Source organism: Panthera uncia (genome assembly GCF_023721935.1).
Source record: "Panthera uncia isolate 11264 chromosome A3 unlocalized genomic scaffold, Puncia_PCG_1.0 HiC_scaffold_11, whole genome shotgun sequence".
Classification (NCBI taxonomy): domain Eukaryota; kingdom Metazoa; phylum Chordata; class Mammalia; order Carnivora; family Felidae; genus Panthera; species Panthera uncia.
In genome coordinates, this window is record NW_026057578.1 from 87,408,158 (window position 1) to 87,425,927 (window position 17,770).

A 17,770-nucleotide genomic window follows, 5' to 3' on the forward strand; every position below is an offset into this window, starting at 1 on the left:
AACGACGCATCGTTGTCAGACTTGGCTGTGGGGACAGATGCTGTAAGTCAGTGGTTCCAGCTTTTTGGGGTCCTGAATGAGAACAGGGCCTTCTGCTGTTCCCAGGACAATATGTATATGTACACTCACTTCACACAATTTCAGGGGTCCTCAGACCTGAGCTCCACCATCTACCCCCTTCTACCACCCCTAGGCTGCAAAGTCCCTTAAGCCCCTGAAGGGTCTGAGAGAAGCACAAGTCCAGCTTGATCTGTCGAAGGGCTGTCTGCCCGCTGCCAGAAGGCCCAAGGAGAAGGGAATTCTTGCGCCCGACTTTGTAGATGGGGAGGTAGGGCAAGCTCCCCATCTACAAGCTCCCCAAGGTAGTCCTTCCTTTCAGGTAGAAGGTCAGAGAGGGTATAAGTTGGCCGGCCGCTGTCCCACCCCATGGCTGGATCCAGAGTGCCTGACTCTCGACGGGGCACTGGGTGGACAGAGACAACAGACCCCAAAACACGAACTGGACACAGATACATCAAAACTATACACACACCCACCGGCTATGATACATAGGTACGTACGAAGACACAGACGCAAAACTGCACAGATGTAAAAAACGCGGACCCAGCGACATCCAGCCATCGAACCAATCGACCTAAACACACAGATTAAAGGGATCCCAATTTCCCAATTCGGACTTGCTAGCGCGCAAACCCTAGCAGCCTGGAGACTCACTCGTCGGGGGCGGGGCCAGAGAGGGGCGGGGCCCCCCCGGGTCGAGGCGAGGTCAAGGGTCAGAAGGCGGAGGCGCGCCCAAGATGGCGGCCTCCATGTGCGACGTGTTCTCCTTCTGCGTGGGCGTGTCGGGTCGGGCTCCGGTCGCCGTGGAAGTCCGATTCGTAAGCAGCGCTAAGGTGAGGCCGAGACAGACCCGCCACGGGCACCTACCGTGTCCGGCCTTGGAGAGAGCCCCGCGGGACCCTAGGCCCGGAGCCTAGAAGCTCCTGAGCCGTTCCGACTCTGCGGCTCAGCCCCTCCTCGCGGCCCGGGGGCTCCCCGTCTGTCCCCGCGCGCAGGCTTCCGGGGCGGTCACGCGGTGAATCGGGGGCCCCGAAGTCTCCGTAGTCTCCGTGCGCGCCCCCTCCCTTCGGGACCCGGTGCGCCCTCCGGCTGCCCTGCTCCTGCTGCTCCAGGCGGGGCCGGGTGGGCGCCGGGCCTTTTGGTCCAGGCTGGAGTACTCTGCTGCTGGGCCGTGGGGGTGGTGGGCGGGGACTGGCTGAGCAGAGGGTACTGAGGTATGAAAAAGAGTGGGCCCTCGGGGAACTTTCTGAGTGAGATTTGGGAATGGGGTGGGGAGAGGGGCCAGGACCCTTCACAAAGGCGTTGGGATGCTAAGGAATTTGGACTAGAGCTCGAAGCCCGTGGGAGCATTTGAAGCATTGAAACAGGAAAGCAATATGGTTTTGTGGTTATATTATCGTGTCTTAAAAGTTAATTGTAGAAAAATACTCTAAATGCATGTAAGGAAAGAGAAGATAAAAATCACTCGTAATCCTATACTTGTGCAAATATACGGATACCAAAGTCACAATTTTAGGAACCTCTGTTTGATGCAGCAGTAAATCAACATCAATAAACCTATTTCTACATATTTTTAAGAGCTGAGTAATAGTCTGTTTCAAGGGATTGCCACAGTTCATTCAGCCACCTACTTATTTATGCACTTTTGCGTTGTATTTTTTCATCCCTGAGGGCAAAGGTCCTGGAGCTCAGTTTCTGTGCACACATCCTTTTGTTCTCTTCATCAGAGTATTTTCTTTACTAGTTAACTTTGCCAGTTGATACGTGCAAAATGGTATCACTTTGTTTTAATTTACAAGTCTGTGTTTACTGATGAGGTTGAATAATTTATCATGTATACCAGCAGTGCATATACCTGGTCCTTGCCCAAGATGTCAGCCTTCTAGTCATCTGCTTCCTGCTCTCCCCACCCCAACCTTCCATTGCCTTCTTTCCTCTCCGGTGCATCTGGAGCATTCCTTTCCTTCTGTGGTAAAGCAGCTCCCCAATATCCTTGGCCTCTTCAGCTGCTCACATCTCTGTCTCCACCTCTGTTCTTGATTGGCTCAGTTTGATGGTATCCCAGTTCCATCACTCCTTGCAGGCAGAGATACTGACCTTTCCCTTCACTAAGTCCCCTATCTCTCAGCCCCTCTCTTCTTTATTTCTTCCTCTGACCTCATCACTTCAGCCACTTTGCTTGCCCAGCTGTCCTGTCCCAGCCTTCTGTCAAACCCCACCTCTGGAAGAATGAGCTGGCTGCTCTCTATTCCCACACACGATCTTCTGCTGGAGAAAATCACATACACACCCCAGACATGCTGACAAGATGGTTTACTCCAGGCTTTTTGCATCTATGTTCATCAAGCCAGATTGGTTTGTGACGTTTTTTTCTTTGTGCTATCTTCCTCAGGTTACTGCATCACAGTTATGCTTGTTTTTTGGTAAAATGGAGAAGCTTTCCATTTTTTCTCTGTTACTAAATAGTTTTTAAATAGCATGAGAGTTACTTATTCTTTGGTTTGAGGGAGCTGGCTCATGAACCATATGGACTAGGGGCTTCACATGGGGGTTGTTTTTGACTATTTTCTGTATTGCTTCTATCGATATTGGCAGGAATGACCTTTCAAAGATTTACCAACTACTCTGCCAGGGACAGAACCAATCAGAACATGATAGTGTCTGACCAAAGACAGTGGATGCCAACCAGAATGCCATACTGGTGTGGGTCAGCCAGATACCAGCACTGCTTCTTTCTCTAGCTTTCCTTCCTTTTGAATTCAGTTCTGGTAATTTGTGTTTTTCTAGAAAAGTATCCATTTAGTAAAACTCTTAAAGTTTACTACATGGTCTTAGAGTTTTGCACAATCTTTTTTCTAAAATTTATTTTTCAAATTGGAAATATCTTTGCAAGTTTATGCCCTTTCCACTCAAGGCATAAGCTTTCTCCAAGCCTCTTGGTAATTAATATTTAATGAGAGTGGCTTTCTTGGAACCCTGTCTTATGTTTGGGGGATGAGTGGTTTCATAAAGGAACAGCTCTGATTCTGTTCCCTTTATTTTGATTACCAAATATTTTCTGCATTTGATCCTCCAGAAAGAGAGAGAAAGACATTGGTATTTGCCCAATGTTGAGATTTGAGATTGTCAGCGATAATGTGGGTCCATGTTCATACTCCTTTGTCCCATAAAATAAGGCCATGTTTTCATTTTGCCAGATTGGGTCCAGGGCTAAAAGGCATGGAGGTGGGATTCTAAGAAGACAACCAAGGGTGCATCAACAGCTTTAGCCAGAGGTTTTGTTCCAGCTGTCCCCCTCTGCTCAGGGCTCTCCTGGTCTACACATCCCTGCCTCTCTAACTTTGGGAGGTGCTGCTATCTAGCCACAGTGCCAATGCTAGAAGGAAACAGGGAGCTACCTGAGAGGCCACATGACAGGACGTTTTACTGCTATGTCAAATCTTTTTTTTAATTTCTTTCTCTTCTTGTGACAGTTCAGTGCTGGCAGGGGCACCACCCCTCTTCTCTAAGTGAACAGTGGGAACAAGTGCCCGGCAGAGCCAGCAACTGCCAGGGTTCTGAAGCTGTCTCCTGAGTCCCTTTGCACATCTGAGAAATAGCAATTCAGCAGTTGTTTTCTCATCCTTCATGCCTTACATGATGTTTATGGTGCTTTAGACCAGAGTTCCTCAGACTTTAACGTGCATTTGAATCACCTGGGCATCTTGTTAAAATGCACATTCTCATGCAGCAGGTCTAGGGCATGGCCTGAGATTCTGGATTTCTAACAGGTGTCCAAATGATGCCCATGCTGCCCACTTATCATCTCACTTAGAGTAGTAAGGAGCTAAAGCTCATAAGGTACATTCACTTGTGCTATATCATGGCATCCTGGAAACTACCTGGGAGGTATCATTGTGATGCTTTTCATATGTGAAACCGTTGCCAAGAAGTGAAGCACCTGGGGTGCCTGGCTGGCTCAGTCGGTGGAGTGTGTGGCTCATGGTCTCGGGGTCATGGGTTTGAGCTCCACATTGGGTGTAGAGGTTACTTCAATAAATGAACTTAAAAAAAAAAAAAGAAAGAAAAAGAAGTGAAGCAGTTGGCTCCAAGGTTCACAGCAAGTAGTGTTAGGGTTGGTGCTAGGATTCACCCTTCCTTTCAGCATTAACGCTGAGAACTTGGTGAGTTCCCCACCGACCAGGGAAATAGGGCACATTCTCCCCCAGGCGAGGCCTCCCTCTCTCCTGTGGCATAGGAATCCTTTGTAACCCTGAGCAGCGGTGTCACCGCCAGGATCCTGGAGGGACACATGGGTAACTCGAAGAAAACTGCCCTGTCGTTACCGGCTGCTAGTACAGGAGTCTCCAGCCTGCCATGAGAGTTGGCCCTGCTCTGGCCATTCCAAAAATTCTCCTCTGGCTGACAGTGTGGCTCCCTCCCCATCCCAGGCCCTCTGCTCTGAGCAGGCTGAAAGAGGTGTGACTGAAAGTAGGTCAGAGCTACATTTCCAGAGGAGGCAGTTGGTTGGCAGTTGGGGGTGGGGGGGGTGACCATGCTCCATGAACCCTCCCAAGGCAGAGGCCTCTCCTGAGAGGGAGGCGTGGCGGGGGGTGATGCTGGGAAGCCCTCTGGGAGCTATGCCCTCTTTCTCTCCTTATGGCCATCCTATTCCTTCTCTCCCTGTTAGGGAAAGGGCCTATTTGCCACACAGCTGATCCGGAAAGGGGAGACCATCTTTGTAGAACAGCCCCTGGTAGCTGCACAGTTTCTCTGGAATGCACTTTATCGCTACCGAGGTGAGCACATCTCGTCCACTCCTCATGGCTGCTGGGCCAGCTGCCTGTACGCATGGAAGAGAGCTACATACATTCCCACTAGCTGATGTCTCTGGGAATTCAGGTGTTGGGAGAAAAGCTCATCCTGGAGAACCGTGCCTGAGAATCATGCTTGTCTCTAGTCTTAGGCCATTTGGGGCTGGGAGTGAGCGAGGGACGGGCTCTTCCAGCCTGCTTCCTGGGAGAGGACTGTCAGGCAGGCAGAACTCAGTGTGACCTGCAGTATCAGGGACTGGATATCATGTGGAAGGGCTCCGTGCCAAAGGGCAGCTCTCCACCAAGAGGAGGCCACTCGCCCCTTGGTCAAAACAGGCTGAGTTAGGGGTCAGAAGCAAGTAGGATGCCCTTAGCTTTTCCAGACACATGCTTTTTTCACACTTTTCTTAGGCTAGAGACAAACATGAAAGGAGGGTCAGTTGGCTCCAGAATGTGGGGAAAGCTCAGTCTGGGGGTTAGGAGGGGAGCCCTATAGACTAAATCCCAATCTGCTTTTGAATGCATGTGAAATCATGCACCCATTCTGTTCTTTAACACAGTTGTTCATTCACTTACTTCCCAAACATTTGTTGAGCACCTATCAAGTGTCAGGCACTATCTTTAGCCCTAGGGATGCTTCTGTGAAAAAGACAAAATGTGGCCCCTGCTCTAAAGACACTTACATTGTCACATGGGGCTCTCTCCCTCAGCCTGTGACCACTGCCTTCGGGCACTGGAGAAGGCAGAGGAGAATGCCCAGAGGCTGACTGGGAAACCGGGCCAGGTTCTGCCTCACCCTGAGCTGTGTGCCGTTCGCAAGGACCTCCACCAGCACTGTCCCCACTGCCAGGTGAGCATCCCTGGGGAGTGCACCTGAAAGGGAGCTGGTGGGAGAAGCCTTAGCCGAAGTCCTCTTTGGGGAGACAGGAATGACAACAGACCTGCTCGTGGGCCCTGAGAGCCATAACGTAGGGTAAGACATTCAAAAGACTGTAACTATTCCAGTTGTGTTCTCCCTGTCCCGGTCCCGCTATCTAGAAAACTGGTTCAGTGGGAACTTGCCCTCTTCCCAGGAGCCTGGCAGGGGCTCTTCCCTCTACTTGAAAGCTCTCTCCTTCCCATAGTTCGACAAGCCTGGGTGCCCCTCTCACATGCCCCCGGGCGGTGTGTGCTTTCTCATCTGACGATGTCACTGAGCTACTGCTCAGGGGCTGTTCGTAGAAGGAGTGCAGTCAGAGGAGGTGAGTACCACTAAGGAAGGTCTGTGCCTCACCCCATGGCCAGATCCTAGGGTGTTGACCTCCACCCACTCCACCAGGTGATGTACTGCAGTGCGGAGTGTCGGCTGGCGGCCGCCGAGCAGTACCATCAGGTCCTGTGCCCAGGGCCTTCCCAGGACGACCCCCTGCATCCTCTCAATAAGCTACAGGAGGCCTGGAGGTGGGTAGCATTTCATCTCTTCTTCCCTTTATCCTCCCTCTCGACCTGCCTGCCCGCCTGAGATCAGCAGATGCAGTCATCTTTCTTAAACTGCCCTCCCCCAGATCTTTCCTCCAGTCTTAGGGTTAAACAGAAGTCACATCACCCAACCCCCTGCCTTCAGTGTGAGCCGCCAGTCCCACTACCCTCAGCATTTTACACACTCCCAGGAAGAGCCCCATTAAGCCCATGGGGCGGTAAAGGCCTGCCCTCATCCTTGCCAATGACATCTCTCTTTGGTTATAAATAGAGTTGATAGGAAGGATTCTCTGTAGTGATCAGACTGGGCTTCCCTGAACACAGCTACTGGGGAGGGGATTTCCAGGCCAAATCTTTTTCTTTCTCCCCAGGAGTGTTCACTACCCCCCCGAGACTGCAAGCATCATGTTGATGGCCCGGATGGTGGCCACAGTGAAGCAGGTAAGCCCACCCAGACCTCCCACGGAAGCCCCTTCTGGCCTCATGTGCCCCTTGGCCTCAGTCTCCTCCTCACCTCAAGTCCCTGGCTTGGATGCAGAGTTCCCTCTGCGCTTTCCAAAGGAGAGCTGCTTGCTGTGTAAACTCAGGAGCCGCTAACCATAAATCTGGCAGGAGACTCATCTTTCCTGCAGCCTCTGATCTAGGAGAGGACCTCCTGTGCAGCAACAGTTCACGCATTCAATTTACAGGTGCCACTTTCTCAGGATTGCCTCATATGTAAAGTGAGAGAAGCCACTCCAACCCATTCTGTTAGTATTGGAGCTCCACAACCCCATTCTCCTCTTTTTCCAAGTGTTGTTGAACTGGCCAGCCTGGCCCAGTTGGGGAGATGGTTGGGTGTGGGCAGGATGGGAAGGAAGTCCCCAGGCCAAGGAAGGGTCTACCTAGAATCTCATGTGTGATGGTGTTTCGCTGATGGCAGAGGCTTTAGAATCACAGTCTACTCTCCCGCCTGGGTATGAGGGACAGCAAGGAGATGGTTGTCCCTGAGTCCGTGCGTGCACACGCGTGCACCCCCCGGGCATATGTGAATGTGACCCTGAAGTATATTTGTTCCCTGCAGGCTAAGGATAAAGATCGTTGGATCAGGCTCTTTTCCCAGTTCTGTAATAAAACAGCCAATGAGGAGGAGGAGATTGTCCACAAACTCCTGGGGGACAAATTCAAGGTTAGTCTTCCCCCATGATCCCCTCATCCCAATAGCCTTGGATGTTCTGTGGCTACCTGAGGGGAGCTCCACATTTGGTCCTTTGCCAGCCACAGAGCCTGGAGCCAAAAATCTATTCAGAGAACCTATCTTCTTGCCACTATTTAACTTTGTGGCCTAACAGGGACCGAAAGTTGAGAAGTGGGGTGAACAGGAAGGAAGGGTCGGGTGCCCTGACATGGTAAGGCAGAATCTCATGATAGGATAGTGGTGAGTAAGTCAGTATAATGGAAAGTGGAGGGTCAGGGAGCAGGCGTGAAATAGCATTTTAGCTGCCAATGTGCTGAGTGCCCACTCCCACCCAAAGATTACACATTCTCACTGAGGACAGCAGACTTCCACGCAGGAGCTGCCCGAAGGTGCAGGCAGGGTTTCAAGGGCAGCTGGGGTGGGCCTTCCTGCATTTATTCTGAGGAGAGGAGGGGGTCGTCAAGCTTGTCTGGAGGCCAGGTCAGGGAGCCTGGAAGGTGGTCGCGAGGACAGTCATCTGAAGCCAGGTTGCCTCGGCCCTCCTGGAAAATAGGAATTTGGGGTTCCCCACTCTGGCTTGGAACAGGCCAACAGACTGCCAAGGTTGTGGCCTTCCTTTGCCTTCAGGGCAAGTTCATTCTACAGAGCTGGCCCCTTTTCTTTTCCTTACCTGGTCTTCTGAGCCCTGCCTGGGTGCTAGTGGGAAATCCCCAGGATACAGGTCTCTCCCTGCTTCCCCTAAACCAGGGCCAGCTGGAACTTCTGCGGAGACTCTTCACAGAGGCCCTTTATGAAGAGGCGCTCAGCCAGGTGAGCATGGGGAAGGTGGGACCAGTGACCTCCTAGTCATTCCAGCTCTCCAGGAGCAACCGGGTCAGCATCTCCTACTCAGAGAGTTAAGCCAAGACTGACTTGGTGTGAAGTTGGGATGGGATTGACTCACAGAAGACTTCCTGAACAGAGAGTTGTTTCAGGAGGAAAAGCGAGTGGCTGTAATCTGAGCACTCATTTTTCTTTCTCCCCACAGTGGTTCACACCAGATGGATTCCGGTCTCTCTTTGCTCTTGTTGGGACCAATGGCCAAGGAATTGGGACCAGGTTAGGAGAGAATGTTCCAAAGCTATTGCACTTGTCTGTCAGGGCTTGGGCGGGAGATTGACAGAGGAAGGTAGCCACACTTCCTTTCAAGATTAGGGTTTGATTCTGTGGCAGGAGAGCTGGACTGGATGCAGTGGTGGGAGTCAGAAAGACTGAGGTGGTAGTTTGCTCCTGGGAGCCTTGGTCTTTTGGGGAAGATGGGCCCCTGCCCTGGAGAAAGAAATGGGCTTAACCTGTCTGGAGGTGGAGAGCCCTGGGAGCTGGGCCTCCTTCTCTCCAACCATGGATGCCTGGGACCCCCAGCTCCCTGAGCCAGTGGGTCCATGCCTGTGACGCTCTGGAGTTGAAGCCTCAGGACCGAGAGCAGCTGGACGCCTTCATTGACCAGCTGTACAAGGACATCGAGGCAGGTTGGTGAGATGGAGCCTTAGTCTCACCCAACCTTGAATGCCCCCCTAGCCAGACACACAGTCTTTCCCCGAGGGGGTTCTGAGCTAATGGTTGGGGAAGGTAATCCCTATGTGCCTATAGGAAGCTTTACATCTATCCACAGGACAAATAAGATAAGACATGACCCTGAGATCCATATAGAGTCTGGATGCTGGGGGAGGGGGGTGCTGGACAAGTAAGGTGATGTCATTTATAGAAAAGCAAGGTTTATGCCTCCTGGAAGCAAGTTTAGATGAAATGGTAGCAACTGGGTGGCAAGACAGTGGAACCAGTGCCTATCCTTGTAAGTCTAGTTTTCTTTTTCCACCTGTAAAATGGATAGAATAACATCTACAATGTTACTGTCTTACAGCAACTGGAGAGTTTCTTAACTGTGAAGGATCTGGCCTCTTTGTGCTTCAGAGCTGCTGTGAGTCCCGGCATTGAGGAGGGGTACATCTCTCTCAGCCCCTTTTAGGCTCGTGGGGAAGAGTCTGGGAGCAGGATTAGGTCTGGGCTTCCTTGGGGATTCTCCCGGGACTTTTTGTTGCATCAGTTTTTCATTCATTCATTCATTCATTCATTCATTCATTGGATTGCTTGTGCCTTAACATATGTTTATATATAAAACCTTCCAGTGGGCCAGGTCCTGTGCTAAGGCAGGACGCAGAGCTCTGTTCCTTGCAAAGAGAAGCATTGGCCTTGCACAACCACTGCCATCAGGCTCCTGGGAAGAGGGAGTTTAGGCTAGAAGGCTGGTCTCATCAGCACCTAACAGGGAGGAGCAGAGCCAATCACACAACTGTCTTTTCCAGATCTCAGCCTCCCCACTCTGGTTTCCTCACTGTCAGCCCTCCCAATGTCTGGGGCATGCTACCCCTCCCAAACTAGGCTCGCAGGGGGACTGGCTCAGCTGTTACCAGACATCCAGTTGCCGACTGAGTTAAGTGTCTGGCATGGGGTCCCTTTCACGGCCCTGTCCTTCCCTTTGTGGGACACTAGGAACACAATTGAGAACAAGTTGCCCAGTGCTGAGGACAGCAAGGGCAGTGATGGCAGGTGGGAGGGGGTGGCAAGAGGAAGTACATTTGTGCCTGTGCTCTGTGGTCTTTAGGAAAGAGCACTGGACAGAGGGAGTCAGGAAATTTGGGTTCCAGGACCTATGTAGCCCTAGCAAGGATCAGAAAACAAGGAAGGATGGGACCCAGTGCTTTGCAAGTTGAGGCTGTTATTTTTATTAGTCAGCAGTCCTTATTTCTTGCCTCTTGTGACCCAGGTAACCACAGCTGTGTCCCCAATGCAGAGACCTCCTTCCCAGAAAACAACTTCCTTTTGCATGTCACGGCCTTGGAGGATATCAAGCCAGGAGAGGTGAGAGGGCTAGGAGCTGTGGGGGGTGGGCCTTGTAAGTTCTCTCCAGGGATTGGAAGCAACAGTGGCTAGAGCCCCAAGTTCAGGCTGTTCAGCTGATCCCCACATGACCCAGGGCAGGAGTCTTTTTACCCATGGTTATGCTCAAACCCACAGTACCCCCAATTCTTCAAAAAAATAACCAGAAAACCTCAGAGCAGTGATTCAGAGACAAGTGTATGCCCAGATTCTTGTCCCCAGCCACCTTTTGATCAACAAATCCACAGCTTCCAAGAAAACAAGAGATGGCTCTTCGTCGCGTGGGCTATGGGTGCATGTGTGGGTTTGGGGTTTGGAGTCCTGGCTGTTAGCACAGTGCGCAGAGCCTGGTTGAATCTTCTTCCAGAGCTAGTAGCACCATGTCAAGATAACCTCTGACAATGGCCACAGACCTTAGCCATTGGCTGCCTATAGTCGTGGCCTGAGGCTAACCACTGTCCCCTCTCTGTCTCAGACACAGGTTGTTTGAGCTTCTTGGTGGCCTTCTGAGAGCACAGGGAAGTGAATGAGGGCCTAGCTCCTGGGAGATGGGACAGTGGTTGGGGAGGCCCTGATCCCATCTAAGAGACAGCACAGACTGTCAGACTCCACCTCTTCTCTGCCCTCCAGGAAATCTGTATCAGCTACTTAGACTGCTGTCAGCGGGAGCGCAGCCGCCACAGCCGCCACAAGATCCTCAGGTGCCAGCTGGGATGTGGTGGGTGGCTGGGCTCTGGGAGGCTCCATCCTGGTTACTGCCTGACTTCACCCTCACCACCATCCCCCATCTCCTGCAGGGAGAACTATCTGTTTGTCTGTTCCTGCCCCAAATGCCTGGCAGAGGCTGATGAACCCAACGTGACCTCGGAGGAGGAGGAGGATGAAGAGGAGGAAGGAGAGCCAGAGGATGCAGAGCTGGGGGATGAGATGACCGATGTGTGATGTCACCCTGCCTGGAAGGGGCCTGCCCCAGACCCTGCAGGAAAAGGGGGACTTCCTCCAGAGAGGAGGCTTGGAAGGAACTCCCCCACTCCCGTTGCCTGCTTCCCCCCCTCCATTCCAGCTCTGTTTCTGCCAGAGAGTAGTACAGAAGCTGGACCTTAGGCACGCCACCCCCCACTAGACCTCATGCCCTGGACACTGCTGCTGAGTGGCTCAGGCTCTGCGTGGTCACTGAGCCTCTCAGTGCTGCCCCCTCAAAACACACACACACTGAGGTATCCACTCCAGTCGGCGAGCAACTCCAACAGAGGTCAGAAACAGTGTTTCTTCCACTTGGCCCCATGGCCATGCTTCCCTGTCCACCTGAGGCTTCACCGCTTTCTACCTACTACAGACGGGGGTAACAAGAGATCGGCCTGACGGCACTGAAGAAGAAAGGGGAGTGGTGAGATGCCTTCACCTTCTTCCCCACTCCCACCTTTCTGGCTGCTAAGGCAACTGCCTCCTGCTGGCACAGCTAGGAGAGGCAGGAAGGAGCAACTGGGCCTCCAGAGCACCTTCCCTAAGGCTCTGTGCTGGGAACACTGAACCAGGGGGATACCTTCCTCTCCCCACCCCCACTATTTGGACATCCAAGAGAGTGGAGAGTATAACCCCTTCCCCAGATTCCAGAATCTCTGTACCTTGTGCCTTGCCTCTCAGGCCCTGGCACAGTAGCTGGCCACGTGGGGTGTGTAAGAGGCCTCTGCCTCTCTCAAGAGGAGTATGTGGGGAGATCACCCCTTCCTCACACTCCTTTCCCACTGAGGACTCTAGCAGCATGGCTGAGACTGAGTGATGACAGGCCTGTGCTCCTTAATTTCAGATGCTCAAGAGGCTTCCCTGGGATCAGTTTAACATGGGTCAGTGAGGAGCTCTCCCGGCCTCAATCTCCATCGTTAGGGTCTCCACAGAGGAACACTGAAGTCTTCCAGAAAACTACAGGAGCTAGGCTAGATATTCTGAGATAAGCCCTGTCTGTGTCACCCGCCCCTCCACCCCCAGATTAGTACTACCCCTCACTCTTGGGTTGGATGCTGTGGGAACTATAGCCTATCACTTGCGATTTCTTTGCCTACTTTCCCTGGGCGGGGGCTGCCACAACCACCTGCTGAGGGATCTCTGAGAGGGCAGGTGCCCACCCCATAGGCTCTATCCTATATCATGAGCCAGGTGGAGCTCACCTGTCTGGCCTATTGGGTTCTTCACAGCAGCCAGCACCCCTCATGCCCCCACCTGCCCACTGTTCTCAATAAAGTGTGAGTGGTGACAGGCCTCTGCAGGAATGCTTTGTGTAGAATGACTTGACAAGCTGTCTGAGGCATGCAGTAATCACATAGGTGGCACAGAGGCACATAGGTTTAGACCAGGCAATGGCAGGAGATGGGAGCTGCAGCCCCCCAGCAGGCTCCTCCCTGGTCACATCTACAATGCTGTGCAAAGGTTTCTAAACGCCAAGAGCAAGGACCTCCTCTGAGGTCCAGAGTGGGTCCCCAGGACCAGGCTATCAGAGGAGTCTTCTCAGGGAACTGAACTACAGCTTCCTGAGTTCTTGAGCAGGAGGTAGAGTGTGCTGGGATCCAAGATTAGCAGCCTAAGCACTGGTTCTAAAGGACCTTGAGTGAGTCATTTACCCTCTGTGAGCCTCAGTTTCCTCCCTTCAAAGCAGGGGCATGGGACCAGATGAGAGAGTGAAGGCCCCTCCCACCCCTGTATGCTCTTATTCTAGGACACAGTTGCAACCCTGATGAGAGGCTTTATTGCTAAAAAGTCAGTGAGGGTTTATTAATTCCTCAAACACCACTCCAGCAGCTGCTGTGAAGTACACTGAAGAGACCCTGGGAAGGGGAGGCGAGAGCCAGGTGGGATGTGACAGGTCACAGATGGCTCTCAGGCCACCTACCTTTAGCCCCTGTGTTCCAGATTCTAGTCCAGAAGCTCTGGGGCCTGGCTCTTGTCTATTCCCATAGCATGAGACATTTGGGGACCCCGAGGAAGGGAAGGCCAGTGACACAGCTTTTCTTAGCATAGCCAAGGCCAAAGCCTTTTTCCCCTACCCGGCTCCACCTGTCCTCAAATGCTATCCCCAAATCCCAAATAGCAGAATTCCTGGATTTCCCCTTCCCAGCCCAGAGTTGTTTATGGCTGGTGTGTGGGACCAACTCTTCTACCAGAAGGTCCAGGGCGGTTGCAGCAGCTCAAAGGTGGGGATGCTGGTGACATTGACTGGGATGGAAATGATGGCCCATGGCAGCCCATGCTGTTCCAGGGAACGGCGGATCATGTAGCTGGGAGGGCATGAAGAAAGGTGGCGATGGTCACTTTCTCAGCACCCCATCATGCCCCATTGTCCCCATCACTCTGGGAGTTCCAGAGCCCAAGGACTTGGCCCTTCAACTGGGGCCCTCCAACATTTTTGGCCCAAGGACTCGGCCCTCCAACAGAGGCTTGTGGGAAGGGACTGGTGATTGCCCTTGACCTCCCCAAGTCATGGCACCCAGCCTGGTGCTGACACAGCCAGAGACAAGGAGCCCTCACCCATCTCGGCCGAGCAGGAAGAGGGCAGGGATGTCAGCTGTGCGCTGGGTACTGTCCTGGATCATCTCCACGTAGAAGCTGTCATTGTCAACTGCGTTGTCAGAGATGATCACTGCCCGCCCGCCGTGCTCCTGCACCACCCGTGTCTTGGAGAGGAAGGAGCAGCCCCTGGAAGAGGTGGTGATGAGACCAAAGGAAAGGCAGGGTCCTAGCTACCCCTCCTCCAGACTGTCACACCAGAAGGATGAGAGAAGGACTGTGGAAAATTTTTTGTAAAGGCTCATACGTAAATGGCCAAAAGGCATGGGTAATCTTAAGACATCTCTTAAAGACCATTAAAAACATGAATTATTTAAGAACCGCTATTTCAAAGCACCACTCCCAACACTGATCTCAGAATCTAACCTACACCTGGCCTCCTCTTGTGCCTGTGTCTGTCCGCTCCTTACCCTCTCTCCACCAGAGCGATCTGGTCCTGGATGAAGAAACCGTTGCTGAGTTCTCCACAGGCCTCTGAAGGTTCCGCAGGGACAAGATGAATCTGCTCATACCTTGTGTGCTGAAAGACATTTAGACAGGTCAGAGCGTGAGGAGACATGCCTGTTGTAGGACCAGGCTGACCATCCCATTCTATCGGTTCCTCACAAAGTTGAAGGAAACATGGAGTGGTTTCTGTGTGCTGGGCACTGGAGTATTTTTACTAAATTCTCACAAAGGCTTATCTAGTTGTCCTACTCCACGGTGCCTTTTCATGAGATATGTAGGGGAGTTGGTAGGATCCAGAAAGGGGAAGTAATTTGCCGTAAGCCACATAGTGCAGAGACAGCTAGCAGAGCCCTTGGTTTTTCACTATTTCATGTCCCCAGAGAAGACAGCTTCTCCCTGTCTGGTGCCCAAGTCTGTATTACACCCCGGGGAATAGCTAGCTGGAAGCCCTTCCCTCCTGCACAGCAGCCCCTGGAGGGCAGGCCTGGATTGTGCACCCTTCCCTGTCCTAGCAGTCAGGTATTGGTTGAAGGGATGAGACGGTCACCTTGACTTAGTGGGGTGGAGACAGGAGCAGAGACAAAAGGGTCTCCCTGAACTTACAAAGATACCACCAAAGTCCTTGGCAGGTGTGGCCGTGAAGATGTATCGAATGTCTCCAGGACTCAGCACTTGGAAGTACAAATAATCATGGATGCGTAAGCCTGAAAGATAGAGTACAGGTAAGAAACTTCCAGGGAACAAGCTGGTTCAGGTTCAGGTCATGGAACACTTGTGTACAACTGCGCTGGCTATAATCTGGGCTCAGGGACCCAGATTCAGCCAAGTGAGTCCTCCAGGTGGGTGAGATAGATGATCTCTGTCCTGGGGAGGATAGAACTGATGCAGATAGTGTTAGTAACCCCAGAGATAACAGCTGCTGCTGCTGCACTGATGAGCCAGGAAGAGTGAGAGCTCTTGTGTTCCGAGGATCTATCCCTCTTTGTTCTTTTTTTTTTTTTTTTAATTTTTTTTTAACGTTTATTTATTTTTGAGACAGAGAGAGATAGAGCATGAATGGGGGAGGGGCAGAGAGAGAGGGAGACACAGAATCGGAAGCAGGCTCTAGGCTCTGAGCCATCAGCCCAGAGCCTGACGCGGGGCTCGAACTCATGGACCGCGAGATCGTGACCCGGGCTGAAGTCGGACGCTCAACCGACTGAGCCACCCAGGCGCCCCTATCCCTCTTTGTTCTGAAGTGGACCTGAGAGTTTCAAGGTGGCGATGTGGTAGCCTAGGTATAAAACAATTTGTACTAAAACTTAAAAGTTGACTCTGGTCCCATTGCCATCCTCTTAGTCCAGCCACTATCATTTCTTGTCCTGACTGGTCCAGCTTCTTAATTGGTTTATCTGCCTCCATTCTTGCTCTCTACCATCCATTCCCCAAACAACAGCCAGGGGTCTTCTTGAAATATCTTATAGCAAATATGATCAAGTCACCACTCTTATGGCTTCAGTACCCTTCAACGACTACCCTTTGCAGGGTCCTGTTCCATCTGCCCTTGGCTACTACTACAACCTTATCTACTCCTTTCTGGCCTCCTTTCAATTTCTTCACCTCTGTGTCTTCTTGCAACTGTTCCCTCTATCTGGAGCCTTCCTACCCTTGCCCCCAACCCAGCTCTACCTCTTCACCTGGCTCACTTCTGCTCTTTGGTTAGGGCATAGCTTAAATGTCACTTTCTAGAGAAACCCCTCTGCCCTATCACTGCCCTTTCCCTATGCCCATTCAAAATGTACTTTTTCTCCATTGACACTTTCAACATAATTTGTAATTATACACTATTCAGAATTGTTTAATGTCTGTCTCTTCCACTAAGGCAAAACCCACAGTTTTGTAGCTTAGTTCAATGCTGTATCCACATTATGTAACAGTGGCTAGGATATGTGGGTGCTCAATAAAGGTTGTTGAAGGAGTGAACAACTATTTTCAGCTCAGTCGCACTGAGGGAGAGAATTTCCAGAACAACCAGATTTTTCTGGGGTGTGGGATCCTCTCTACAGCACTAAAGTTTGATGTGTTGCCTGGACTTGAATCCTTGGTTGCCTTAGCCCAGAGAGATAGAGGAATGTGGAAGTGTGGAAGCTGGTCAAATAGTCAACAAACTATGAACCCACTACTGTGTGTCAGGGGGTTAGGACTGATTGTGGCTTTAGCTGTCCTCTACTGCCCAAATCACAGAGACCAGATAGAGTTCCATTGGCTTGGCATTGGGCTTTACAGCCTTTCATCCTGAGGGTGGGGACTTCCCATGAGATACAGATATATTTCCAATGAGCCTTCTTTAACACTAAACCCCTCCTCCTTACCACACACATCTTGCCTGGCCTTTGCATCTGCTGATCTGTGTAAATCAAGTGTGGTATATGTATGTGCTCACGTAGTGTATGAGTGTATATACTTATGTGCTCCTTTAGGTGCAAACAGGTTGTGTGTGTACGTGTGTGCTTGTACGTGGGGGCCCACGTGTAAGAATGTGTGTTCCTGTATATGTATGTGAGGGCTCACATACTATCTCCAGCTTGGAATATCTCTAACTGTCCCTTGTTCCTTCTCCTGGTCGCCCCTTCAGCCATCTGGGCCGGCACTACTGGGGGCGTGGAGAGGAGTCTTGCTTCGACGTGGGGAGCTGAGGACTCAGAACCCAGCCTCAGGCCGCGCCCTGCTCACGTCCCTGGGGGCCAGCACCCACCACTCCAGTCGCCCGTCCCTAGACCTGCCCTGCCTCGAACTCGCGGGGTCCCAAGGTGACCCGTGACTCCCGGCCCGAGACGCGAGCAAGCTAGACGGCCAGCCCCGCCCCGCAGCCCCGCCCGTTGCCGCTCACCGTGGGCCGCGACGTATGCGGGGAGCCAGAGCACGAGACAACACCAGCCCGCGGCGCCGGGGACCATCTCCAGGGCCCGGCCCGGCGCCGCGCTTCTTCCAGCCGCCCCACCGTGCTAGCTCGCTGGACTTCAGCCTGACAGCTGCTCCGGCCTCCCGCCCCCAGACCCGCTCTTGCCGCTGGTTGGCGGACAGGAACGAGGCCGACGGCTGATTGGCTCTGATGCCTGTTCCTGTAGCTACACTTTCCGCCTCTGCGCCTTAGCCCACTTCCTATTGGTCGAGAGAAGTGGGGCCTAGGACTGATTGGTCTAAACTCTTAACAGCAACTGCCACCCCTCCCAACCCGCTCCCCAGCGTTTCTTAGTTTGGATTCGACTGCAGGATTGCGCGGGCTGGCGGGCGGGCGGGGAGGAAAGAGCACTGGAGGTGGGCGCCCCGCTGGACTCACTTCAGCCCAGGAAAGTCGTGGCCGTCAGCTTTGCGGTCTTGG

General features: G+C 52.3%; 2 protein-coding genes across 3 annotated transcripts; one reads left to right on the plus strand and one right to left on the minus strand.

The window, feature by feature from the left end:
* The first annotated feature begins 605 nt into the window (after positions 1–605).
* SMYD5 (SMYD family member 5) lies at positions 606–12,660 on the plus strand. Its single transcript, XM_049651696.1, has 13 exons — positions 606–893; positions 4,730–4,838; positions 5,564–5,703; positions 6,172–6,293; positions 6,683–6,752; positions 7,375–7,479; positions 8,236–8,298; positions 8,516–8,586; positions 8,890–8,996; positions 9,389–9,445; positions 10,292–10,386; positions 11,035–11,105; positions 11,202–12,660. The coding sequence occupies exons 1-13, from the start codon at positions 798–800 to the stop codon at positions 11,344–11,346; spliced, it is 1,251 nt and encodes a 416-aa protein (XP_049507653.1). The 5' UTR covers positions 606–797; the 3' UTR covers positions 11,347–12,660.
* Positions 7,474–17,702, minus strand: PRADC1 (protease associated domain containing 1). Of its 2 annotated transcripts, none has more exons than XM_049651698.1 (5): positions 17,279–17,702; positions 15,013–15,113; positions 14,373–14,482; positions 13,924–14,091; positions 7,474–8,030 (listed from the first exon to the last, which is right to left on the minus strand). In XM_049651698.1, exons 1-5 carry the CDS (start codon positions 17,343–17,345, stop codon positions 7,970–7,972), a joined length of 507 nt encoding a protein of 168 aa, XP_049507655.1. In that variant the 5' UTR covers positions 17,346–17,702; the 3' UTR covers positions 7,474–7,969. The 2 variants fall into 2 exon arrangements, with proteins under 2 accessions (XP_049507655.1, XP_049507654.1); XM_049651697.1 differs by lacking the exon at positions 7,474–8,030 and adding an exon at positions 13,126–13,673 and having other exon boundaries at positions 17,279–17,683.
* Positions 17,703–17,770: the final 68 nt, after the last annotated feature.